Consider the following 27024-nt stretch of genomic DNA (forward strand, 5'->3'; position numbering starts at 1 on the left):
CCTATTCTAAAACTTCATATAAATGGAATCATACTGCATATACTCTTTCTCTATAGGACTTCATTCACTCAGCATATTATTTAAGATTCATCTATATTTTTGTGTTATTAATAGTTGGTTCCTTTTAATTGCTATATAGTATTTTGTTTGAATATACTAAATTTGTATATCCTTTCACTTATTGACCGCCATTTGTTTGTTTTTAAATGGGGTTGAGGAGAGTCTCTGTCTCATAGTCTCCCAGGAAGGCCAGTTCTTGATCAGGTAGAAAAAAATATACAAGATAATTTTTTTCCAACAATTTTGTCAAAACAGATATTTCACCTTTTCTTTCCTCAAAGCATTTGGCTATTCAGTGTCATTGGTCTCAGAGGCCAGCAGTTATTGGAGATGTCCTTCAAGTCTATAGTGGTTCAGAAGGGAGGGCTATTATCTTCTGTGAGACCAAGAAGAATGTAACTGAAATGGCAATGAATCCACATATAAAACAGGTAAGTTTTTTAAAACACTTTTTCTAATTGAGCTGATGAGATGAATAACTGAGGAAAAATATTGTCAGTTGGATAGTGGCACATGCCTGTATTCCCAGCAACTTGGGAGGCTGAGATAGGAGGATTTAAAAGTTCAAGGTCAGTCTCAGCACTTAGCAAGACCCTCAGCAACTTACTGAGACCTTGTCTTAAAATAAGAATGGCTGGATATGTAACTCAATGCCAAAGTGCCCCTGGGGGGTTCAACCCCCAGTATCAAAAACAAATATAAATATATTTTGTCCTCTGGACCAAACTTGATATTGATAAGTCATTCTCAGAATTGTGACTAATTTAGAAAAATATCCAGCCTCTTATAACTTGTTAAGTCCGGACAAAATTTTTTTAAAATATTTTTTTAGTTGTCAATGGACCTTAAAATTTATTTATATGTGGTTTTGAGAATCAAACCCAATGCCTCACACATGACAGGTGAGCTCTTTACCACTGAGTCACAACCTCAGCCCCTAGGACAAAAATTTTTTAAGAAATAAATTTTATTGTGTGTATTTGAACTTTAACAATATGATGTTAGGAGAGAATTATGTCAGTTGTTATTAGGAATATTTTTTAAGGCTTTGTAAATGTGATCTAGAAAATATAAAGGTTGAAACAAAATTAATTTCTGTTGGTAAGAATGGATAATGTTTTAGAGTTGTGTTATAAGAACAAATTACAAATATTTATTGAATGAATACATTAATATAAATTGTATGTGTTTATCATCCAGCTTTATTATTTTATCTGAATGCTTGCTCACTTATTTCCTTCTCTAAAATTGTTTTGATGTAAGCTCTAGATATTATTACACTCATAAATATTTGGGTAAATATCTCTTAAAGAAAAGGATTAGCACAGTGAATTGGAAGGATGGCAAGTTCAAGATCCTGTCTAAAAAAAATAAATAAATAAATAAATAAAAGGGGTGGGGATGTATTTCAGTGGCAAAGCCCACCCTGGTTTCAATCTCCAGTACAGGGTGGGGGAAAAAAATTAAAAAGTCAAATCAAACCAAGCCAAAAAAAAAAGGCTTGGGGTATAGTTCAGTGGTAGAGCACCTACCTAGCATGTGGGAGGCCTTGGGTTCATGCACACATACACAAAAACTACCACAACAAAAACAAGCCCCACATGCAGTTATCATTAACAAAATTAACAGTAATTAATACTTTCAAATGCCAATTGGGTTCAAATTTTCAACTGCCCTATGAATGCTTTTTTTATTGTTTTCTTGACTCTAGATCCAGATAAGATTCTTACATTATGTGATTTTATTATATCATGTTTAGTATGTCAGTTTCTCCTGTATCTATTCTTCCTTGTAGTTTTTGCTGTTTATGAAACCAAGTTTCTATAAGTCTGGAATACTGCTTCCCTATGATGTTATTTAACTTGTTTCTCTATTTTTTATACTTTCTGAAACCTGGTTTTTAAATTAGAGCAAAAAATACTTCATAGGTTGTTTACTTCTTACAGAAGGTGTATGATTTCTAGTTCCTTTTATCTTTTTGATGCTAACATTCATCAATGTGACATTTCTATGTCAGTGTCTCTCTAGTCATTTTTGTTGTGTGTAACTTGGTACTTAGAAGATTCCTGAGAAAGGTCTTATGAAAATGATATTACTTGTTGATAATAGCTTGTTTGTGACTTTATACTTGAAAGTTATTTTGGCTAGTCATAAAATTCTTGGTTCAAATTTTCTTTTCTTGGGGCTAGGGTTGTGGCTCAGCGATAGAGCGCTCGCCTAGCTCAGGTGAGGCCCTGGGTTCGATCCTCAGCACGACGTAAAATTAATTAATTAAGGATATTGTATCCAACAGCAACTAAAAGATAAATAAATATCTTTTAAAAGATTTTTTTTCTTTAGTATCTTAAAATGTTATTCCATTGTTTTTGGAATAATACATTGCTATAAAAAGTCAGTTGCCAATCTGACTTTTTAAAAAGTGATTTTCCTTAAAAAATCAGCACTTTCCCTGGGCATAGTGGCACAGGATATAATCCCAGGGGCTCTAGAGGCTGAGGCAGCAGGAGGATCAAAAGTGCAGACCCAGCCTGAGCAATTTAGTGAGGCCCCAAGGAACTTGATGAGACCCTGTTTCAAAAATAAAAAAATAAAATATAGCTTACTGGTAAAGTGCCCCTGAGTTTGATTCCCAGTAAACCCTCCCTTTCTCAACTCCCACCCCACCCCACCCACAAAAAAAATCAGTAGTTTTGCTTGCTCCGTTAGCCAGTTCTTGTGGTTTCAGCCAGCTACTCAGGAGCTGATGCTGAAGAATTGCTTGACCAGGAATTTGAAGTCAGCCTGGCCAACAACATAGTCATACTGCATCTCAAAAAAGAAAATCAGTTGGCGCTGTGGCATATGCCCATAATCCCAGGGTCTGGGAAGGCTGAGGCAGGAGGATTCCAATACAAAGCCAGCTTTAGCAAATTAGCGAAGCCCTGAGCAACTTAGTGAGACCCTGTCTCAAAAAATAAAAAGGGCTCAGTTGTTAAGTGCCCCTGGGTTCAGTCACACACACAAACACACACACACCAAAAAATCCCCAAAAATGTAGTTTTAATATATATATTATAACTTTTATCTTTGTGATGCTAACATTCATCAATGTGACATATATATAATTTTTTTTTTTTTTTAAGGTTTAAGACAGGGTGTAGCTAAGTTACCAAGCTGGATGTTGCAGTCCTCCTGTGGGAATATTATTCTGCTTCCCCATCTCCATCCCTAATTACTTTCTTCTTTTTTTGAATCTTTTTTTTTTTTTTTTTTTTTTTTTTTTTAGTTGTAGATGGGCACAATGCCTTTATTTATTTATCTTTATATGGTGCTGAGGATCAAACCCAGGGCTTCACACATGCTAGGCAAGTGCTCTGCCACTGAACCCCAGCCCCAGCCCCATCCATCCCTAATTACTTTCTATGGGATTTGATTAGGACCTTTACTACTGTTCATTTTTAGATGAAATATATCTTTCTGAACTTTAAATGGGAAAGCATGGGTTAGAATAGTTTTCTAGATTTGCAGGTTTAGAACTTTTGTTGTTTTTGATAGTGTTTAAAAATATGGACAAATATCTCAATAAAGCTGTTTAAAAAGAAAAGGTCTCTTGCTAGGTGTGGTACACATGCCTATAATCCCAGCAGCTCAGGGGGCTGAGGCAGGAGAATTGCAAGTTCAAAGCCAGCCTCAGAAACATTGAGATGTTAAGCAACTCAGACCTTGTCTTTAAATAAGGCTGGGGATGTAGCTGAGTTTAATCCCTAGTTAAGGCGCCTCCCCCACTCCCCACCCCCAAAAAAGAGAAAAAGTCTTCCATTTTCTGAGCTCCAGCTATGTTCTTCCTCACTTTTATCTGTATCTTTTCTTTGCTCTTGTTATTCTTGTCTTCCTGGGTTTGGATTTAGGTCCAATACTTTCTCCTTGGTGTGGGACTTCATTCTGGAAAGGGAACATTGATTTTAGTGTTTGTATATGGCTGAACACCAGAGCTGCTGTAGCTCCTACAGACCTTACTGTTGGTGCCTTGGCACTCTCCCATTGTCACCTGCTACGTGTAACAATATGCTTTCCAGAGAATGCTGCTTCTTAGGTCACAGAAATCCCCTGCCCCACCCCATACATACAGGTTTTGCCCTATTCTGAAAAATTACTAGAATGCGTTTTCATTTAGTTTTTTGTTTTTGTTATTTTGGTACTGGGGATTGAACTCAGGGGCACTCAACCACTGAGCCACATCCCCAGCCCTATTTTGTATTTTATTAGAGACAGATCTCACTGAGTTGCTTAGTGCCTCACTTTTGTTGAGCCTGGCTTTGAACTCGTGGTCTTCCTGTCTCAGTCTCCTGAGCTGCTGGGATTACAGGCGTGTGTCACTGTGCCTGGAACTAGTTTTGTCATAGATGTTCTCTGTGGATTTTTAATTTTCTTATTCTAGTTGCTTTTTTTTTTTTTTTTTTTTTTTTGAGCAGGGTGATACTGGGATTTTAATTCAGGGCCACTCAACCACTGAGCCACATCCCCAGCCCTATTTTGAATTTTATTTAGAGATAGGATTTCACTGAGTTGTTAGCATCTTGCTTTTGCTGAGGCTGGCTTTGAACTTGCCTCAGCCTCCTGCACCACTGGGATTATAGGCATGTACCACTGTGCCTCACCTGCTATTTGTTTTTAGTATTATTATTATTATTATTTGTGTGTGGTACTGGGACCTTGAACCCAGGGCATTGTGTATACAAGACAAGCACTCTACCAACTGAGCTATATCCCCAGCCCACTATTTGTTTTTATGTGAGAACTGGTGAAATACTATGTTGTTACCATCTTCTATAGTGTTATTTTTACTAATTATATAGCATTGGTTGTCATATTTAAAACATCTGATATAAACAGATGGATGCTTAATAATGAAAATGTTGAGGGTGGTTGATGATATTCCCTGTTATTGCTTTAGGACCTTCAATAGTAACTGTCCTAGAAGTCAGTGCTTCTGAAGGAGGAATTGCCTTGCTACAAAGACCAGTTCAATACCCCCTCAGTGACAACAATCAATTTCTGTGGTTGAAATATGGAATTTTTCTTCTTCATGATGACTGCTGTTTAGGCAGAAAGTAGTAGCAGCATCTCATGAGGAATGTTGAGTTTTATGGACAAACTAAATGGTTTATTTTTATTATGTATTTACTTATTTTGGGGTATTAAGACTTGAACCCAGGGACCTGGCATATGCTAGACATGCATGAGCTACCCCTAGCACCTAGTTTCTCTGTTTTTTAAATTATAACCTCACTTAATTTTTTTCTATAGGTCAAGTTTTACTTAGTTTTATCAATAAAATGCCTTGTAAATTCTCAACAAATTCTTTCTCTCTTTTGGGAAACAGTTTATTTAAAGTTTGGAAACCTGCCAGTGTGGTAGTGTACACCTGTAAACCCAGCTTCTTAGAAGACTAAAGCAAGAGGATCACAAGTTTGAGGCTGGCCTGGGCAATTTAGACCCTGACTCAAAATAAAAAATAGTGCTCACTTTGGTAGCACATGTACTAAAATTGGAATGATACAGAGAAGATTAGCATGACCCCTGCACAAGGATGACATGCAAATTCATGAAGTGTGCCACATTTGAAAATGAAAAATAAAGAGTCTGGGGATGTATCTCAGTAGTAGAGTGCCCGGGGGTTCAATCCCCAGTGCTACAAAAAGAAAGGGAAAAAAAAAGTTGGAGATCTGAAAATCATCACTGATACCAAGAATATAATATGTCCTTTTTAGGGCTGATTATCAAGTTAAAAAAACCTGTGTTGAGTTTTTTTTTTTTGTGTGTGTGTGTGTTGAGTTTTTTTAAAAGTGAATTTGAATAATGGACTATGAAAACCTGTCCAACTCATTTAAAGTATGGTAGCTTATATATATAGCTGTTTTCTTTTTTGAAACAGTTTTCTTAATTGATTCCATGATAATCATATGAGTTTTCCTCTTCTGGCTATCTTTCTGTGTTTTTCTGAGATCTTTTTCTGTTTTTGCCCATACCATACCTTTTCCCCCGCTTCCTTTCTGTGTTGGACATAGAACGCAGGGCCTCATATATGCTAGACCAAGTGTTCTACCACTGGGCAGCACTCCCAGTCCTTGTCTTTCAGTACTGGCGTTCCTCTCAGTTTTGTGGGGAGTGACAAGGAACAGGTGAAATAGCCCTTATCCAAAATGTTTGGGAGGTCATCTTGGTGCTTAAAATTTTTTAGATTTCATAGGGCTGGCAGTTTAGCTTAGAGGTACAGCTGTTGCCTCTCATGCACAAGGCCCCCAGCACCATGAAAAAGAAAGAAGGTGGGGGATGTTTCAGCTAGGTGTGCTGATGCATTTCTCTAACCCCAGCTATTCAGGGAACTAAGGCAGGATGACAAATTTGAGGACTGCCTTGGCAGCTCTGTAAGACCCCATCTCAAAATTGAAAAACTGAAAAGGACTGGAATGTAACCTAGTAGTAAAGTGCTTGCACAGCATGTTGAAGCCCTGGGTTCAATCCCTAGTACTACAAAAACAAACAAACTCAGTTTAGATTTCAAGAGTATTTTGGATTTCAGATTTCTTTTCCTTTTGTGTGGTATTGGGGATTGAACCCAAGTATTTTACCTCTGAGATACATTGCTAGCCATAATTTTTTTTAGTTGTATATGAACACAATATCTTTATTTTGTTTATTTATTTTTATGTGGTGCTAAGGATCAAATCCATTGCCTCACAAGTAGAGCAAGCGCTCTACTGCTGAGCCCCAATCCCATTCCTAGCCCTTTTGAAAACTATTTTGAGACAGGGTCTCCCGTCTCCATAAGTTTCCAAGGCTGCCCTTGAACTTGTGATCTTCTGCCTCAGTCTCCCAAGTTGCTGGGATCACAGGCATGAGCTACTTCCCCCAGGTGTACTTCCGATTTTTTAATTAAGGATATTCAACCTGATAGCATAGACTTCGGAGTCAGATCAAGTTTTAAATCCCAGTGTACTACCTTCTAGTTAGGCAGCTTGAGCAAAGTTACTTCATATTTCTGTGCCTGTGCTTCCTTTTTTAAAGAAGTGGTATTAAAAATCACTTTTTTTTTGTTTTGTTTTACAGTTTCAACATTTCAATGAAACCATTTATTTGAGACGTTTAGCACAGTAGTTTGTAGCAAGCAGTCCATAAATGTAGAAATGTAGAAGTATAGGTATGTATGCATAGATACACATATCTAATCACTCTATGACTTTAGTCATTGTGTGTTTGCTTATAATCCCAAATCTTTCTTCAGTTAGATATGTCTCTCCAATACTAGGCCTATATTTATTCTATTGGCCACATAATCCCCAACTCATTATGACCTAAAATGAATTCATTCTTTTTTACACTCCAATAGCCCATCAACTGGCTCCATTGTTCCCTATCTTTGAATGATATATCTACCTATAGCCCAAGTGAAACTTATATATTACCCCCTGACTTTTCTTCCTCACCATTTGCAATTCAGTTATCGACAAGTATTTTTGCATTCTGTTTCCTATGGTTTATTAGTTTATTTTCTACTTCCATTGCAGAAACTCAAAACATGGGAATCATAAATGTCTTTTTTTCTTTGTACTTCATTTCTATTCTCTATACCAAATCCTCCCAATTTTGTCAAGTAATAGTTTTCAAATTCAGTTACCCTATTTACCTTTCTAGCCTCATCTTATTATCACATTTGCTCCCCATTTTTTGCACTCTCTTCATACATGTTATGCTTCATGTCACCACAGGGCTCTTGAACTTGCAGTCCACCTCACTTAGCAAGTTCCTCTTGTCTTTCACATCTCAGTCCAAAGCATCACTTTTCAGGAAATCCTTCCGTGCCCCAAACTAGGTCAGGTTTGGATAAGTGCTTCTTGATTCTTAGACTGATGCTTTATTCTTTACACTTGCTGGATAAATTTATTTCTGTATCTAATTATTTGTTTCATGTCCTTCTCCCCTACTGGAGTATGAAGACCATAAAGATAGGCAGTCTTACCATGTTCACCTTTTTTTTTTTTTTTAAAGTGGTGCTGGCGATTGAACTCAGGGCCTCACACATTCACACATACTGGACACTTTACCACTAAGCCATATCCTCAGTCCCCTTGTGTGTTCACCTTTTAAATCCTGATGCCTGATATGTAGTATGTCTCTAAATATTTGTTGAGTGAATAGGTGGTCATTATCACTATCCTAGGGCCTGACATCTCTTCTGAATTTTTGCAGTTTGTGTTTTATCTATAGATATAATGATACAGTGTATAGATACACTATAGCTGGAGTATTCCTTCTATAATATAAATGTGTTTGTGATAGTTTTCTTTAGAATTATTTGTTTCACCTTGTCCTTAAGATAAAGTTCATATTCCTTTCCCAGTCTCATCTCTTATCACTTACCCCTTCTTAATCTGTTTCAGTAGTAGTGTACTATAACATTTGTAGTTCCCCAGACATATTATTTATGTATGATATTTCTAACCGGAAACTTCCTAGCTTTCTGTTCTTTCATTTACATGACCCCAGTTCTTTTTTTTTTTTTTTAATATTATTTAGTTGTTGATGGACCTTTATTTTATTTACTTATTTACATGTGGTGCTGAGAATTAAACCCTGCCTCACACATGCTAGGCAAGTGCTCTACCGCTGAGCTACAATTCCAGCCCCAACTCCTAGTTCTTTATTTATCATTCAGGTCTCAGTTTCAGACATGTTTCCCACTTAGCAAGTATGAGGCCCTGGGTTCAATCCCCAGTACGTCCAAAATAATAATAGTCAGATTTCCCCTTAGATATTTCTGTAGCATGATGTAAATATATACCTGTCGCGGCACATATCATACTGTTAGGTGTTTTTTTGTTTGTTTGTTTAGTTTTGTTTTGTTTTTGTTACTGGGGATTGAACTCCGGCACTCAACCACTGAGCCACATCCCCAGCCCTATTTTGTATTTTATTTAGAGACAGGATCTCACTGAGTTGTTCAGTGCCTCGCTTTTGTTGAGGCTGGCTTTGAACTTATGATCCTCTTGCCTTGGCCTCCTGAGTCACTGTGATTACAAGCATGCACCACAGTGTACTGTTTTGAAGATACCTATCAAATTGTGTGTTCTAAACTATTTCTTTATGAATGTTCCAGAAACTAATACAATCTCAGGCGCATAGCAGGTACACAGTGAATTCACTCATTATGCAGTAAGTTTAGATACTAAGGCATGTACTGTTGGGGTTATGAACTTTTTAATAGTGGCAAGGAATACAAGGTAATTTATTCATAGTATTAGGAAAATTATTTGGAGCACAAATGGAAGATCAACCTAGTTTAAATAGGTTCAGCTTTGCTAAAAATAACAGAAGTGCAATAGTGGTGCACACCTGTAATCCCAGTGACTAGGGAGGCTGAGATGGGAGGATCTCAAGTTCAAAATCAGCATCAGCAACTTTGTGAAGATCTAAGCAACTTAGCAAGACTCTGTCTCAAAATAAAAAGGGCTGGGGATGTGGCTTAGTGGTTAAGCATCTCTGGTTCAATCCCCAGGATTTAAATAACTAACTAACTAACTAACTAACTAACTAACTAACAAAAGTACAAATTAAAGCAGCATTGGGGATTTTTTTTTCCCCTGCAGTACTGGTATTGAATCTAGGCAAAGTACTTACTCTAGCTCACTCTTTTGTAAATTTTGAGAAAAGGACTCACTAATTGCCCATGCTGCTCTAGAGCTCAAGATTCTCTTGTTTCAGCCTCTTTAGTAACTGGGATTACAAGTGTGTGCCACCATTGCCTGGCAGAAAGTTATTTTTGCCTGTTGGATTAACAAAGGTTATCATTTATAATATATAGGGCAGGTAGGGTATGATGAAATAAACTCTTGCAGTATATAAAAAGTTAATGGGGCACAACTTCTTTTCATAAAAATTAGTCAGTAGTTAGCTGTTCAATGTTCTTCTTCTTCTTATTTTTTTTTTTTTAGAGAGAGAGGGAGAGAGAGAGAATTTTTTAATATTTATTTTTTTTTAGTTTTCTTTTTTTTTTAGAGAGAGAGAGAGAGAGAGAATGTTTTTAATATTTATTTTTTAGTTTTTGGCGGACACAACATCTTTGTTTGTATGTGGTGCTGAGGATCGAACCCGGGCCGCACGCATGCCAGGCGAGCGCGCTACCGCTTGAGCCACATCCCCAGCCCCTTTTTTTTAGTTTTCGGCGGACACAACATCTTTGTTTGTATGTGGTGCTGAGGATTGAACCAGGGCCACACGCATGCCAGGCGAGCGTACTACCACTTGAGCCACATCTCCAGCCCCTATTATTATATTTTTATTTACTTTTTTTATGGGTGGTTACTGGGGATTGAACCCAGGTCCTTGGGCATGTGAGGCAAGAACTCTACCAACTCTGAGCTATATCTCTAGACCCTCAATGTTCTTTTTTATTTTTTATGGTTCTGGGGATTGAACCCAGATGTGCATGCTAGGCATCTGCTTTACCACTGAGCTACATTTCTAGCCCCAAATGTTCATTAATTTTGAACCAGAAATTCAACTTCTAGACATACAATCTTTTGAAATACACATATACAGAGGTATCCAGAAATATAAGTACAAGTTTGTTCACTACAGTGTCATTTCTAAAGGTGAAAATTTGGATAAAACTCAAATGTTCATCAGTGGGATATTGTTAAAGTAAATGCCACTCACTACGTCCATATGTAAAAACTGTATTTAAAAATAGTTTTTAATAATTAAGTTAAGTTGCCTCTATGGATCTGAAAAAAGGTTTATATTATAGTATTAAAATTTTTAAGTAGGTTGCAAAACAGTATATATAAAATATGATTCCTTTTTTATACAGAAACACTGTGCCCGTGGTTTAGGCACAGTGGTATATGCCTGTAAATCCCAAGAACTCAGGAGGCTGAAGCAGGAGGACCCCAAGTTTGAGCCTAGCCTGGGCAACTTAGCAAGACTCTATCTCGGATTTTAAAAAGAGAAATTCGTGGGGCTGGGGATGTGGCTCAAGCGGTAGCGCGCTCGCCTGGCATGCGTGCGGCCCGGGTTCGATCCTCAGCACCACATACAAACAAAGATGTTGTGTCCGCCAATAACTAAAAAAATAAATATTAAAAATTCTCTCTCTCTCTCTCTCTCTCTCTCTCTCTCTCTCTCTCTCTCTTAAAAAAAAAAAAAAGAGAAATTCGTTACTTAAAAAGTCTGGGTATGAAGCTCATTGGTAGAGTGCCCCCAGGTTCAATATCTAGTACTTAACGGGCTGGGGATGTGGCTCAAGCGGTAGCGCGCTCGCCTGGCCTGCGTGCGGCCCGGGTTCAATCCTCAGCACCACATACAAACAAAGATGTTGTGTCTGCCGAGAACTAAGGAAAAATAAATAAATATTAAAATTCTCTCTCTCTCTGTCCCACTCTCTCTTTAAAAAAAAAAATATCTAGTACTTAAAAAAAAATCCCTAATACCCCAAAATATAAAACTGTGTCATCTGTTAGTGTATGTAGATAACATGGGATAATATGTATATGTATTTTAAAAAAAAATCTGCTGGCTGGGGATGTAGCTCAGTGGTATAGTGCTTGCCTGGCATGAATGAGGACCTGAGTTTAGTCCCCAGCACTGTAAGAAAATAAACAAAAAAACAATGACAGAGTGTTAGGAATGAATTATTTCCTTTTTTTTTTTTTTTTTTTTTTTTTTGGTACCAGGGATTGAACCCAGTGACATTCAACCACTGAGCCACATCCCCAGCCCTTTATTAAATAAATTTGAGACAGAGTTTTGCTAAGTTGCTTAGGGTCTCGCAAAGTTTCTGAGGCTGGTTTTGAACTTGAGATCCTCCTGCTTAGCCTCTTGAGCTGCTGGAATTACAGGCATGTAGCAGTAAATTATTTCTAAGAGGGTGATCTTAGGGACACTTTTATGTTTTAGTTAAATATTTTTATAATGTTTGATTTTAAAAAAAAACTAGCATGCATTGTTACAGTCATTGAGAAAAGGAAATTAAAAGATAAAAAGAGCACTGACTGAATGATGTTAGGGTGCTATCAGTTGCAAGTACGAACTGTATTTGTAATTGTGATTCTGTTTTCAATAGAATGCTCAGTGTTTGCATGGGGACATTGCACAGTCACAAAGAGAAATTACACTAAAAGGCTTCAGAGAAGGTAGTTTCAAAGTTTTGGTGGCAACCAATGTGGCTGCCCGTGGTTTGGACATTCCTGAAGTTGACCTGGTGATTCAAAGTTCTCCTCCACAGGTAGGAAATGGGATTTGGTCTGGGGAAAACAAGAGCAGTTTTATAAATTGCTATCTTATTTACAAGTATTGCTTGAAATATGAAAAATATGTCCATCATTCTTGCTTTCAGGTGTTTTTTTGTTACTATGGTGTTAAATTGATCCGAATCTGATGGCCTTTTCAGTGATTAACTTCACTTTTTGAATTTGAAATTTGGATCAACAAAATCATATAAAGGAATTATATAAAGTTTATGTTAAGAACTCTGGAAGAGATGGTTAGAAAGTTTAAAACCATCCCCTGTATCCCAAAATTCTAGCTTATAAATTATTTAGCATGTTGTTGAAAAGCACAACAGGATTGAAATAAAAATTTAATTATTGTTATTTTGATTATTTCATTATTTGGATGTTGGGATGACTGTGGAGCTTGTCATAATTTTAAAAAGTGTTTTCCTTTTTTAATTTTCAGGATGTTGAGTCCTATATCCATCGTTCTGGACGCACAGGTAGAGCTGGTCGGACTGGAATTTGCATATGTTTTTATCAACCAAGAGAAAGAGGTCAACTAAGATATGTGGAACAAAAAGCAGTAAGTAAAGTTGAATTATTTCAGGCTTATTATCTAAATGGTGCCTTAGAAAAGGGCTCTTTTTATATTTGTTCTCACAAATAGATCTTCTTAACTTTTCTCAGTTTAAGCTGCATTTGTATGTGAAGCATGTGGAGAGCTAAATTTATATTAGCTGCAAGACTGTTTTAATACAGCTTTTGTTGTGAAGATAGAAGAGCTGCCTTTCTCATTTTTCTCTTGAATTTCTCCCTTGTTATTGAAATAAGTGTGTTGCGATTTCATACACCATTACAGAATTATAAATGGGTGACTGTGACATTGTTTGGGTATAATAATTTAAAATTAAAATTATATTTGCCATAATATAATTATGTAATAGCCAGTGTCTATAAAAATTGTACAATTTCTGTGTTCCAGATTTTTTTGTAGTATTTCACATTTTCTCCTATTTTATAATATTTTTTATATACTATCTCATAAACTTTGTAAAGTGAGATGGGAGTAATAAGGGAAAAAGTTGATTGATTTAAATAATTTTTTTTTGAATCAGCTTTGTTTTGCAAGTCAAATTCCATAATTATAACTAAGGGTCAATTCAAAAAAATTGTTTTCACTTTTTGAAATTTATAATAGATTATTAGAAAAAGCAGATCTTTTTATCCACTAAGACTTGGAAATCTTCCAAGAAATGGAAATTCAACAAACTATATTAGTTTAGGAATTAATTGTAACAAATTCCATTTTTCTTTAATGTAATTCTTTCATTTTCAGGGAATTACTTTTAAACGTGTAGGTGTTCCTTCTACAATGGATTTAGTTAAATCTAAAAGCATGGATGCCATCAGGTATGCTTTCTGACCTTGCTGAATAATTTTTGCTTTTGTATTAGGCTATTCATCTTTAAGCTCTTCTAGTTCAAATATCAGAAATTTTTTTTTTTTTTAAAGAGAGAGTGAGAGAGGAGAGAGAGAGAGAGAATTTTTAATATTTATTTTTTAGTTCTCAGAGGACACAACATCTTTGTTGGTATGTGGTGCTGAGGATCGAACCCGGGCCGCACGCATGCCAGGCGAGCGCGCTACCACTTGAGCCACATCCCCAGCCCCAAATCAGAAAATTTTAATCACCAGTTTTACCAGCAGACATTTAGTTATATTAATATATGAAAACATTACTCTTTCTTTTCCCATTCATTGTCTCATCTTTTTTTCCCTGTCATGACCAAGAAAATTTACTATTTTTAAACCGTAGGTCTCTGGCTTCTGTTTCTTTTGCTGCTGTTGATTTTTTCCGACCATCAGCTCAGAGACTGATAGAAGAGAAAGGGGCAGTGGATGCATTGGCTGCAGCATTAGCCCACATTTCTGGTGCATCAAGCTTTGAACCACGGTCTTTGATCACCTCTGATAAGGTAGAATATGTGAAATAATTGTATTTGGTTGGGAAAGGGGTAAAATTGAGCTATAGCAGTAATTGCATAATCAATGAGTGTTGCATTTACTCCCTTCAATAAATTGCACTTTCTGTGCAGAGAAAACTGTTTTGCTCTATTAGAAATTGACCTTCTCATTTTCCTCCACCCCTAAATTTTTTGGGGGGTGTGGTGGAGGCAGTATCTGGGATTGAACTCAGGGGCACCCGACCAATGAGCCCCCATCCCCAGTCCTATTTTGTATTTTACTTAGAGACAAGGTCTCAATGAATTGCTTAGTGCCTGGCTTTTGCTGAGGCTGGTTTTGAACTTGTGATCCTTCTTTCTCAGCCTCCCAAGCCTTAAAGGCTTGCACTACCACACTCTGCTAAATTTTTTTTTTGACAGCCATCTTCCAGATTTTCTAGCCTACAGAAAAAAAAAATTGAAAGAATATTGCAATAAATAATGACCTAGATTCAACAACTGTCAATATTGTGTTACATTTGCTTTGTTTTTGAATATACTTTTTTTTTTTTTTTTTTTTTTTTTTTTTTTTGCTAAACCATTTGGAAGTAAGTTGAAACATTATGACATTATTCCTAAGTATTTCAACTTGCTTCTTCTAATGATGAAGATTCTTGTCTACATAATCACAGTATCATAGTCTCACCTACAAAAATGAGCTAGGGAATATAGCTCAGTTGGGTAAAGTGCTTGCCTTGCATGCACAAGGCCCTGGGTTCAGTCCCCAGCACCACCAAAAAAAATAATAGTTCTATATTAATCATCTTATATCTAATAAATATGCAGATTTGTTTATTTCAAAAATGTGTATGTGGAGTAAAATATAGGAAATCCTCACTTTGCACAGCACTGTGCAAACTGAAACTTGCATAACAGAATCTATACTTCATTTTGTTGCCATGAAATCATGCAAAGTGAGAAACAGATTCTGTGCAGGTGACATGATAACATAGTAGAATATGAAGTAGGGATTCTATGTGGAAGGATCTGTGTGTATAACACTGACTGACATGGCCCACTGCCAGGTTGGTGTCAGATATCAAAACATATCACATCAATAATCCCAATAGTTTGGGCTGGGGAGGCTGAGAATTGCGAGTTCAAAGCCAGCCTCAGCAATTGCAAGGCACTAAGCAACTCAGTGAGATTCTGTCTGTAAATAAAATACAAAATAGGGCTGAGGATGTGTCCCTGAGTTCAATCCCTGGTACCAAAACAAACAAACAAACAAAAAAACACATAAGAGCCATTGGTAGCAAGTGGTTTAAAGATTTATTACTTCTCTGGGTATAAGTGAGCAGAATCCCAGTATGCAGAGACTCATCAGTAAAATCTCTCTGATGTAGAGAAAGAAAAGAGTGCACATGAATTTGGTCTTGGAATCTTTATAAGACAATAATAGCCTGTTGACAGGATATTAGAATGATAGGGCAGAGTAATTCTGGGCAGCCATCCCTGTGGCCGGGAGGAGGGAGAAATGGGGCAGGGCAGATAAATTTGCTTGTGACATTTGGTGTAGCATAAATGAGTGCAGATGGAGCATCTGATGGTTTTCTTGTGGCAGATATTAATAGTTGTGCCAAATGTCATTTTGTTGGAAGTTAACCATATGTCCAGTTGTTTCTCCATGTGTGTGTGTGTGTGTGTGTGTGTGTGTGTGTGTGTGTGTGAAAAATCAGAATTCTAGTTAAGGTTCTTATGTTATATTTTGGTTGTTGTGTCTTTTTAGTATCTTTTAGTCTAGAACAATTTTCCATCTTTTTTATTTTTCATGACTTTGAATTTGTAAAGAGTTAGGTCAGTTGTCTGTTAGAAGATCTCACTTTCTGGATTTGTCCAAAATTTTTCTTGCATAATTTATTTTTGCCTTTATCCAGAGTCACATTGCATATGTCAAAGCTTGATTTTATATTCAGGCTAAATGTTTTTTGGCAAGAGTATGTTATATATAAAACTGTATACTTCATAGTGAATCATATCAAGAAGCATATGTCATATTGCTTTAGTAGTATACTTAGTTTGATTGCTTGTTTGTTGGCAACTGCCATATATTTCCATTTTCAAAGAATATTTTACTCTCTTAATTAGTAATCTGTGGGGTGATACTTTTAGCATCAAGCAGATATTCTATCCCAATAACTCACCGAATACTTAAATGTATAATATCTTAAAACAATATTTAAACCATATTGGTTTTGTTTGTAGTACTATGGAGTAAACTCAGGTGTGCTCTAGTTCTGAGCTGTATCCCCATACTACACTCGACCCTGAGCCACATCCTCAGCCCTATTTTGTATTTTTATTTAGAGACAGGGTCTCACTCAGTTGCTTTGCTCGGGCTGGCTTTGAATTCATGATCCTCCTGTCTCAGCCTCCGGAGTTCCTGGATTACAGGCATGTGCCACCATACGTGGTCCTTTTTATTTTGAGACAATGTCTTACTAATTTGCTGAATCTGGCCTCAAACTTGACATCTTCCTGTCTCTCAGCCTCCTGAGTCTTTGGGATTACAGATACGTACCACTTCACCTGGCTAACCTATTTAATTTTACTCAAAACATTAACCTACCTCTTCATAATGGCTTCCTCCTTGACTTCATTCATTACCATATCAGAGAAGTCTTTTTTTTTTTTTTTTTTTTTTTTTTTGTGGTGCTAGTGTTTGAACCCAGGGCTTCTACCATTGTGCCACATCCCGAGTCAGAAAGGTCTTTCCCAATCACCCTGATGCATTCTATAATAGCTTGTTCTCCTTTTACTTTTTTTTATCTTCTTCATGATGGTCCTTTTGCTGTTCGGTGAAGGTTTACAAAACAAGTAATTTTTGGTTATTTAATTAGTAGTATACTTAATTAGTATAGTACTTCAAAAGTTCAGAGAGATTTTTTTCCTTTTTTTATGTTCTTCCACTCCAAGGTAACTTTTTAAAAACTCTTTCAGTGTTTCCTTTAGTCTTCACTACCTTATCATTCTCTGATGCTGTTTTGTTTAATTCTCTTATAAAGCATGATGGTAAGAATTAAATATAGTCTTTACAACACTGCACAGAAAGATGATACTTTCAAAGATCTATAAACATTAGTTCTTCTTTTTTATTTGTTGATAGTGTGCTACCACTGAGCCACAGCCCCAGCCCCTAAACATTAGTCTTTTAATTTAGTTTCAGAGAAGTTATTTTTTAGCAGCCATGTTATACTGTTGGTTCATAAGAAATGCAGTTAAGTCATAAAGGTCTATAGAGAGTATTTGTCCTGTGCTGCTACTGATTTTTTTCCCAAACATAATGTGACTTTTTTTTTTTCCCCCTTAAGGGATTTGTGACAATGACTCTGGAAAGCCCTGAAGAAATACAGAATGTCACCTGTGCTTGGAAAGAACTTAACAGAAAGCTGAGTAGTAATGCTGTGTCCCAAATTACAAGAATGTGCCTCCTAAAAGGAAATATGGTAGGCTTTTCTAGATAATCCAAAAGATTTTTAATCAATGATCACAAGTATTTATAAGCAATAGCCTAATAGGATGAATAATTCTGTTTTTCTGAGTGTTGGTTTGTTTCCAGTTTTGAATTTGGGGAATTATATAATTAATTCATTTCTCTAGAGCTATAAGTCATTCTGTGGGGTTTGTCTTTCTGTTCCCTGCCCCGCCCCCACAGTGCAAACCAAGGGGAACAAACCAAGAGTCTGTGCATGCTCTACCTCTAAGCCACATTTCCAACCCTGGTTTGATTATCTAAAACCCAAGTTATCTAAGCTTCTGCTTTGATATAAATATTGTGTAGTTGCGTGTGTTTATTTTCTAAGAGTAAATAATCGTAACAGTTAAATAGCTATACAGTTTAGACAACACAAAATATTGTCTGTTATAATTAACCTGCTATTTATTTGTTGTTAATTTTAATAGTATGAGTTAAATAAGTATTTCAACATTTATTTATATAGCATATAAAACTGTAATCTTTTTTTTTTTTTTTTTGGTATTGGGAATTGAACCCAGGGTGCTTTACACTGATACATTCCCCAGTCCTTTTGAGTTTTTATTTTGTGACAGGGTTTTGCTAAGTTACTAAGGCTGGTCTTGAACTTGCAAGCCTCCTGAGTTGCTGGGATTGGAGGTGTGGGCCACTGTGCTCGTAAAACTATAATTTTAGTGACTGTGATTTCTTCTAATGGTTTTGAGGAAAGATGTTATATTTATTTATCTAACATTGCTACGTAGGTAGGCTTATTCTAACATAGAATTTATTAACTAAATTGTTTATTGGAAATAATCATCTTTTTAAAGGTTTACTGTTATTTCTGCTCAACAGAGATTTGAAGCAAATAGGGAATACATACAAACATTAACAAAAAAACATAGAGGAGAGGTAAAGCAGATCCATAGACCAAACTAGTTATTGAGTATTAAATTAACTTTCAACCAGGACTGAAGAGGAAACATCTCTGGCTACATAAGTATCATTATATGATAAATATTCCACCACTTTTTTTTGTTTTGTTTTGTTTTGTTTTGTTTGTTTTTGTGGTTCTGGGGATTAGAACTCGGGGCCTTCTGCATGCAAGGCATGCATTTTACCAACTAACTTATAGCCCCGCCCAAATTTCTACCTTTTTGACAGAGTTTTCTGGCTCTAAATTTTATTTTATTTGAAATTAAAAATTATGTTTATTTTTGTGATACGGGGGATCCAACCCAAAGCTGTCTGCATGCTAGGCAAGCATTCTACCATGTGAGTTATATCTCCACTCCCTGGCCCTCCCTCTCTCCCTCCCTCTCTCTTTGTCTCTCTTTTTTGGTACTGGGGATTGAACCCAGATTTTTTTTTTTAAATGAGGTAACTTTTATATATATATATATCTCTTTATTTTATTCATTTGTTTTTTATGTGGTGCTGAGGATTGAACCCAGGGCCTCACATGTGCTGGGCAGGTGCTTTACCACTGAGCCACAACCCCAGCTCTTTGAGATGGTCTCTAAATTGCTGAGGCTGGCCTCGAATTTGAGGTCTTTCTACCTCAGCTTCCCTAGACATTGGGATTACTGGTGTGCATCACTGTGCCTTGTCCCTCACTAAATTTTTAAAGAATTTAATCGAAGGATCATTTTATAAGGGACATGGAATAAAATTATAGTGATTAAAAAATAATACTAGAGAATATTCTAGAGTCTTATTAGTAGATTCTTTTTTAAAAATATTATTTTTTTAATATTTATTTTTTAGTTGCAGTTGGACACAATATCTTTATTTTATTTATTTATTTATTTATTTTTTAAATAAATTTTTTTTCAAGAGAGAGGAAATTTTGATATTTTATTTTTTAGTTTTCAGCAGACACAATATCTTTGTATGTGGTGCTGAGGATCGAACCGGGGCTGCACGCATGCCAGGCGAGCGCGCTACCGCTTGAGCCACATCCCCAGCCCTTATTTATTTATTTTATGTGGTGCTGAAGATCGAACCCAGGGCCTCACATGTGCTAGATAAGTGCTCTACCGCTGAGCCACAACCCCAGCCCCAGTAGATTCTTATTAGATATTGTATTTAGTTACTTTTCTGATTTAGAAAATACATTAAGCAGATACTCTGGAATACACTTAATATTTTTTATAGCAAAGATTATCAGCAAATATTAGTTTATTAGTAAAAATTAACTCATACATCTAGATAAAAATATTTTTATTTTGCTTGCTTTTAGGGTGTTTGCTTTGATGTTCCTACAACCGAGTCAGAAAAGTTACAGGTATTTAAAAAAAAAAATTTATATCCTTCTCTAAAAGATTGTTTTGAAAAACATAATTACTCTATCATTATCATGCCTAAGTCAGTTAAGAATTCCTTAATATGAATTATCCAGTCTGTCTCATAATCAAAAATCTTTTATTATAAATATTTTAATCAAATAAAATGATAGAATTGTCTGAATTCCCATGTTCATGTCATCAGCTTCAGCTATTCATGGCTTGTGTGGTTTTTTGTTTGTTTGTTTGTTTGTTTGGTACCAGGGATTGAACTCAGGGGCATTTGCCCACTGAGCCACATCCCCAGCCCATTTCCCCCCCCCCCCCAGCCCTTTTTTGTATTTTATTTTGAGATAGGATATCACTGAGTTGCTTAGCGCCTTCCTTTTTGCATCCTGCCTCAGCCTCCCAAGCCTCTGGGATTTTAGGCATTCACCACTGTGCCTGGCTGATGGCTAGTTTTGTTTCATCTCTGTTTCTATCCACTTTCCCTGTGTCTTTTAAGGCATTCTATCATTTCAACCATAAATATTTTTATATATTTAAAAAGTATACCCGTAGTATCATATTTAAATCCTCCGAAACAATAATCCCTGAATATTTTGTATTTAAATTTCCCCTATTTTCTCCCCCATTTTTCCTCCTGGTGCTGGGGATTGTTCCAAGGGCCTCACATGCTAATCAAGTGTTCTTCAACTGAGCTACACCACCAGCACTCCAGAAAATTTTTCATTATAAAGTCCATAAAGTTTATATATTGTAATTTGATGTTTTCTATTTCTCTTTCAATTTGTAGGATGTCCTTTCTTTTTCTAAAAAATTTCCTTGTATTTTATATGTTGAAGAAACAGGTCCACTAGAGTCCAACAATTTGTTATATACCTTTGTATATTTATATAGTCACATATTTTGGATCAAGAATAGGATTAATTATGAAGTCTTTTTTTTTATTTTTGGTACCAGGGATTGATTCAGTGACACTCAACCACTGAGCCACATCCCCAGCCCTATTTTGTATTTTATTTAGAGACAGGGTCTCACTGAGTTGCTTAGTGCCTCACTGTTGCTGAGGCCGGCTTTGAACTCGTGATCCTCCTGATCCAGCCTCCTGAACCTCTGGGATTACAGGCCTGAGCCACTGTGCCCAGCAATTTTGAAGTCTTTTTAAATATTAGCATTATATCATGGATACATTCTACATCAATTAGATACTCTTTTTTTGTTGGGGGGTGGGTATTGGGAATTGAACCCAGGGGGCACTTTACCTTGCCTCCCCCTACCCACCTTTTTTTTTTTTTTTTTTTTTAAGTTGTAGATGGACACAGTACCGTTTCCATTTATGTCTATGTGGTGCTGAGGATAGAACCCAGTGCCTCACATGCTAGGCAAGCACTCTACCACAGAGCTATAACCCCAGTCTTTTTTAATTTTTTTATTTTGAGCCAGGGTCTCTTTAAGTTGCTGAGGCTGTCCTCAAATTTGGGATCCTCCTGTCTTGCCCTCCCAGGTCACTGGGATTACAGGAATGTGCCACCATGCCTGGCTACAGTTGCTTATTTTTTATGATGCCCTGGTATGGTGGCTCAACTTTGATCACCAATATTCTGTTTTCGGAAATTTAGACTATTTCCAATAATTTATTATTATAAATAAAACTGCCCAGAATATTGATATAGGTAATTCTTCCTGCATTGCCATGTTTAATCTCTTTAAGATGAATTTTGTAATATGACTGTTGGCCAAAAGGTTTGTGTATTTTTGTTAATGTTTATTTTTTAGTTGTAGTTGGACATAATACCTTTATTTTTTATTTTTATTGACTTATTTTTATGTCATGCTGAGGATCAAACCCAGGCTCTTGCACGTGTGAGGCAAATGCTCTACTGCTGAGCCAAAACCCAGCCTTGGTTTGTACATTTTTAAGACTGTGCTCATATGTTGCCAAACCTACCAATGATTTATATGGGTGTTTTTCTCTTCTCATTCTTATCAACGGGGCATTTTACATTGACTTCCCTTGGCAACTTGTGCTCATATTGAACAGTGGTTAAGTTACCAAGATAATACATTGCACTGCTCTTATGAGCTGCCTTTTTTTTTTTTTTTTTAATAGGGGAACACTAGGGATTGAACCCAGGGCAAGCATTCTACTACCGAGCACTGTCTCCATACCATTGATTCATGTATCTTGAGTTGATTACTCTAGTAAATTGTTTTCAGTTGCTATATTTTTTAGTTCCTGGTTACTGTTGACAGATTTCTAATCCCTGTTATCGGCTGTAGTATATCTTGTTTCTCTTAGTATACCTCTTCAAAATAATGGAATGCTTATTAATGCTCTATTTCTTTGTCCTGAGAAAGCAGATAGCAGTCTCTTTTAGACCGTGTAAATTGATGAGTTTAAAGTCTTGAAATGGGTCAGAGTTCTCCTGAAACTAAAGCTTAGTAACTTTACTCATTGAATGTGTTTTCTTTTTCTTTTTTTTTAAATATTTATTTATTTGGTGTAGATGGACACAACACAATGCCTTTATTTTTATGTGGTACTGAGGATCGAACCTGGGTCCCGCCTGTGCTAGGCAAGCGCTCTACCGCTGAGCCACAATCCCAGCCCTGAACATGTTTTCTTTTTGCTTATTTTTTGGTTTTCATTTTTGTTCCAGACACTTTGGATTTAAGTGATAGATGATCTTTGGCTAACGGATAAAGGACATGCAAAAGTATTCTTTGCTTGCTTATGGTTTCAATTTTGCATTTCTATTAATCCTGTAAATTCCTTTAACAGGCAGAGTGGCATGATTCAGATTGGATACTTTCAGTGCCAGCCAAATTACCTGAAATCGAAGAGTATTATGATGGAAATACATCTTCTAATTCCAGACAAAGGAGTGGCTGGTCAAGTGGCAGGTCTAGCCGGTCAGGTCGATCAGGTGGTCGATCTGGTGGCCGGTCAGGTAGACCGAGTCGACAGGGAAGTCGGTCAGGAAGTCGACAAGATGGTAGAAGACGAAGTGGGAACAGAAATCGATCAAGAAGCGGGGGCCACAAACGGAGTTTTGACTGAGCATTTGATAGTTAATTTACCAGTGTGAGCTTGCCTATGTCTGCCTAATCATGTACATTATCCACCAAAAATTAGGTCATCATAGTTGAGGTATGTGTCTGCTGTTTGCAAAGAAGTTGGTCGTATTTTTTTAAAAAGTATTTCACAAAAATGGTTGTAAACAAATCTACTTATCCAGTTATAACTTTGAATAAAAAAAACCCTCCTTTTATTGTCTCTTTTCACTATGTGTTAAGAATTTTCTCAGTGTAATCTTTTTAAAATTTCTTCTAAGTCTCAACAATCAAGTTAACCTTTCTTAAGGTTTACATTTTACAAAATATGGTGTATTTTTATTCAAATCATTCCGTCCATAGATTATGTGATAGAAAATAAATCCCTTCTGCATTAAAGGGCTGTATAAACTGATGACGTGGTTAGTTAGGTATATTTTTTTGAGGTCTAGATATATTTAATTCAAAAGATGTGAGCAGTGCACACTTAATTTATTCAACAAATAGTTTATTAACTGTCCACTATCCATTGCTGTGCTATTCAGTGGGGAATATAGCTTGAATAGGCATAATCAATGTGCTCGTGAAACTCACTCTTTTTTGATACTGGGGATTGAATCTAGGGTTGTTTTACCACTGAGATACACCCCCCCAAAACCTTTTTATTTATTTATTTTTAAAATTTGAGACAAAGTCTTGCTAAGTTGCTTAGGGTCTCATTAAGTTACTGAAGTTGACTTTGTACTTGCAATCTTCCTGCTTCAGCTTCCTCTGAATTTCTGGAATTATAGGAATGCACCCACTGTGTCTGGCTACTTACTGTCTTAATAGACCATCAGCATTTATGATAGATTAATTAAAAGTAAGAAAAGTGTAGATATGAAATGCTGAGGACCTCATTGTATACCTGACCAATTTTAGAAGTCATGAAGGCTCCTAAAAGAAGAAAAGGAGAAGTATCAGTTGATATAGCCATATGTGTGTGTATGGTAGGAAGAAAAGTTTAGAAGGAAGAGAGTTTGCAGATAGAACAGCATATGTAGGAACCTAGAGGGTAAGGCTGAGGACTTACAATTAATGCTAGGCAGAGAACAGAAATAAGAGAAAGGATTTAGTTTTTAACAGGGACCATTTGTTATAGACCTTAAATGCATTGTTCAAAATTTTTCTTGAACCATTAAAGGGTTTATATAGTATGGGATAATATGATTAGATGTATGTTTCAGAAAGACTGTGGCTGTACTGATAATACTGAATTAGAGGGGACATACTGAAGGCCAAGAAATCTAAAGAGGACCAAGGTAGAGATGCTCATCTGATAGGTAACTCCTGCCCCCCTCTAGGAGTTGAACCCAAGGGCACTCTACCACTGAACTACATCCCCAGGCCCTTTTTTATTTTGAGATTAATTGCTGAGATTAATTGCTGAGGCTGGCCTTGCAATGCCTCAGCCTCCCAAGTAGCTGGGATTACAGGCATATGCCACCAAGCCCATCTGAGACGTAATATTTTTAAGTGATGAAACTGAGGTACATGAGAGCTTGTTACTTGCCCAAAATCACACTGCTAGACAACATGTAGTATAGCAAGAATTTGAACCCAGATAAGTGTGTTAGGAGGCAGAATCCTTAGGACTCAGTTATTGATTAGATTGGAAAATGAGAGGCATAAGAGGCATAAGAATGAAATCAACATTTCACTAAGATAGGAAGAACAAGAAAAGTTAATGGGGAAGAAGTGGGAATATGATAAATTCAGGATTAGATATATTTTAATATTGAGGATGAGATTTGTTAAAGGAAATAAAGCAGTAGGAAATTTAGTTTTATAGGTTGGAAGCTTAGGAGATACTTGTTTTGGAGAGATTTGAGAATTAAAAAGAAAAATGTAGTTAGGGTGGTAAATGAGATTATCCAGCAAAAGCATCATAAGGAATGAAGACTGAGGAAGGAACCCAGGGTAAATTACCATACTTAATACATGGAAGAAAGGGGAGCCCATTGAGAAGAGATGGTAATAAGAGGGCAGAAAGCTCAGGGGTATGAGGCTTTCAAAGGAAATCAGGAGATGAATCTGAACTGACCACTGGACTTAAGAAAAAGGAAATAAGACATTAAGAGCAGCCTTATTAATAAAGTATTGAGAATAGAAGCCAGCTAGCAGTGAATTCAGTAGGAAATGAGGAATAAGTGGGGACAATAAACGTGCACATCTTTTTCAGAAATTTTAGCTGTGTATTGGGAAGAATAACTTAAAGGTTGGAGGCAGAAGAAAGGACATGAAGTTTGGTGAGGATTTTGTGTGGGTGGTGGTGGTGATGGGACTGGGGAATGTCTTGAGTATGTTGAAACACTAATGAAAAGACGGGAAGGGAGGACACTGTGAAGATTTAGGAGAAGACTGGGTGTGCAGTGGCCCAGGACTGTGATCCTTGTGACTGAAGGCTGAGGTAGAAGAATTGCAAGGGATAGAATCAAGGGCAAAATTATAGAGATTTTAAGGGCTGGGGAATCTAGCATGTGTGAGGCCACAGGTTGAGTTCCATTTGGCAAAAAAAGTTTTGTTTTTGTTTTTCAGAAAATTAGAGATTTTAACCTTAGATGAAATAAACACATCTCAACATTTGGTCCACAGAAAAATATTAATCATGGATGTGTTTTCATTTCTCCTGAGATTTTGTGTCCTTTTGTACTCCCCCCACCTCTCAGCCTTTCTTTTTCTTTCTTTTTATATATTTTATTTATTTATATGTAGTGCTGAGGATTGAACCCAGGACCTCTCACATGCTAGGCGAGCGCTCTACCACTGAGCCAACAACCCTAGCCCATATCATGGATGTGTTTTCAGATGTTAAGGTAAAAAGGGACTGAATTTATAGTGGCTATAATTAGAGCAATTTCCTGTAGCAGCACCCAGCAGTCTGAATGTAGAAACAGAAATAGGAGAAACTTGGTTGACCAAGGACTGGGGTTTTAATCTGTGAAAGACCTGTAAGGATGAGAGAGAGAGAGAGAGAACTTTGGCAAAGTGATTGGAGTAATAGTCCATGGAGTCTAGACTGCCTGGGGACTGAAGTGGAGATGGGGTTGATAACATAATGTGCCCTGGGTTCAACTACAGCATGTGGGGGGTTGCGGGCAGGATGGAGCAATTGGGGAGAAAATAAGTGTAGGATATGGTAGTATGCCTGTTGTGGGAAAAGGTCATTTCACATTCAAGGAATGTGAAGCCAGGTATCATATAGATGGTTTTCATGGACAATGAAGTCTAGGATGAAGACAAGCAGGGACTGAGGAGAGAGAAGATTAAAACAGGTTGCAGGGGCTGGAGATGTGGCTCAAGCGGTAGCAAGCTCGCCTGGCATGCGTGCGGCCCGGGTTCGATCCTCAGCACTACATACCAACAAAGATGTTGTGTCCGCCGAGAACTAAAAAAATAAATAAATATTAAAAAAAAAAAAAACAGGTTGCAAACTAGCAATAAATTATGGAGGTTGGTAAGTTACCTGAACAAGGAAGAGATATGTGGTAAAATTACCATGTATCTTCAAAAAGACAAAGCTTTTACACAAAGTAAAAGGTAATGCTTTGGAAATGGATTTGAAGAAATGAGCACTCATACCAACTAGAGTACTTGGAATGTCAGGGAATGAATAACATCTGTTTGACAAAGCTACAGAGGGTGTATTTTTCCAGAAGAGCCAGATTTCATTTAAACCAAGAAGGAGAGGACTTGCAGTGCTGGACCTATTAATTTGCATGAATACTAGTACATTCAATCAGATTACCTGTGTGCTTACAATGTCCCAGACAATATGTTTTGGGTAAATAAGAAATGTTCGGTCTCTGCCCTGAGGAGCTCAGAATCTAGTGAAGTAGATGGATAAAGAACCCTAGGTCCATGGCAGTGACTAA

The 27024-nt window shown here is 36.7% G+C and overlaps 1 protein-coding gene across 5 annotated transcripts in view; it reads left to right on the forward strand.

Annotated features, from left to right (window-relative positions):
* DDX50 (DExD-box helicase 50) overlaps window positions 1–23328 on the forward strand; it is a 36267-nt gene extending 12939 nt beyond the window's left edge. For all 5 annotated transcript variants that reach the window (XM_081268290.1, XM_081268287.1, XM_081268286.1 and 2 more), the window contains 8 exons: window positions 342–491; window positions 12161–12322; window positions 12775–12894; window positions 13648–13721; window positions 14128–14287; window positions 17626–17760; window positions 20011–20055; window positions 22839–23328. In XM_081268290.1, coding sequence (XP_081124416.1) covers window positions 342–491; window positions 12161–12322; window positions 12775–12894; window positions 13648–13721; window positions 14128–14287; window positions 17626–17760; window positions 20011–20055; window positions 22839–23117 — 1125 coding nt within the window. In that variant the 3' untranslated portion in view covers window positions 23118–23328. The remainder of the gene's footprint in view (window positions 1–341; window positions 492–12160; window positions 12323–12774; window positions 12895–13647; window positions 13722–14127; window positions 14288–17625; window positions 17761–20010; window positions 20056–22838) is intronic.
* Window positions 23329–27024: the final 3696 nt, after the last annotated feature.

The sequence above is a fragment of the Spermophilus citellus genome, assembly GCF_964194105.1.
Source record: "Spermophilus citellus genome assembly, chromosome: 15".
In the NCBI taxonomy this organism is placed as follows: domain Eukaryota; kingdom Metazoa; phylum Chordata; class Mammalia; order Rodentia; family Sciuridae; genus Spermophilus; species Spermophilus citellus.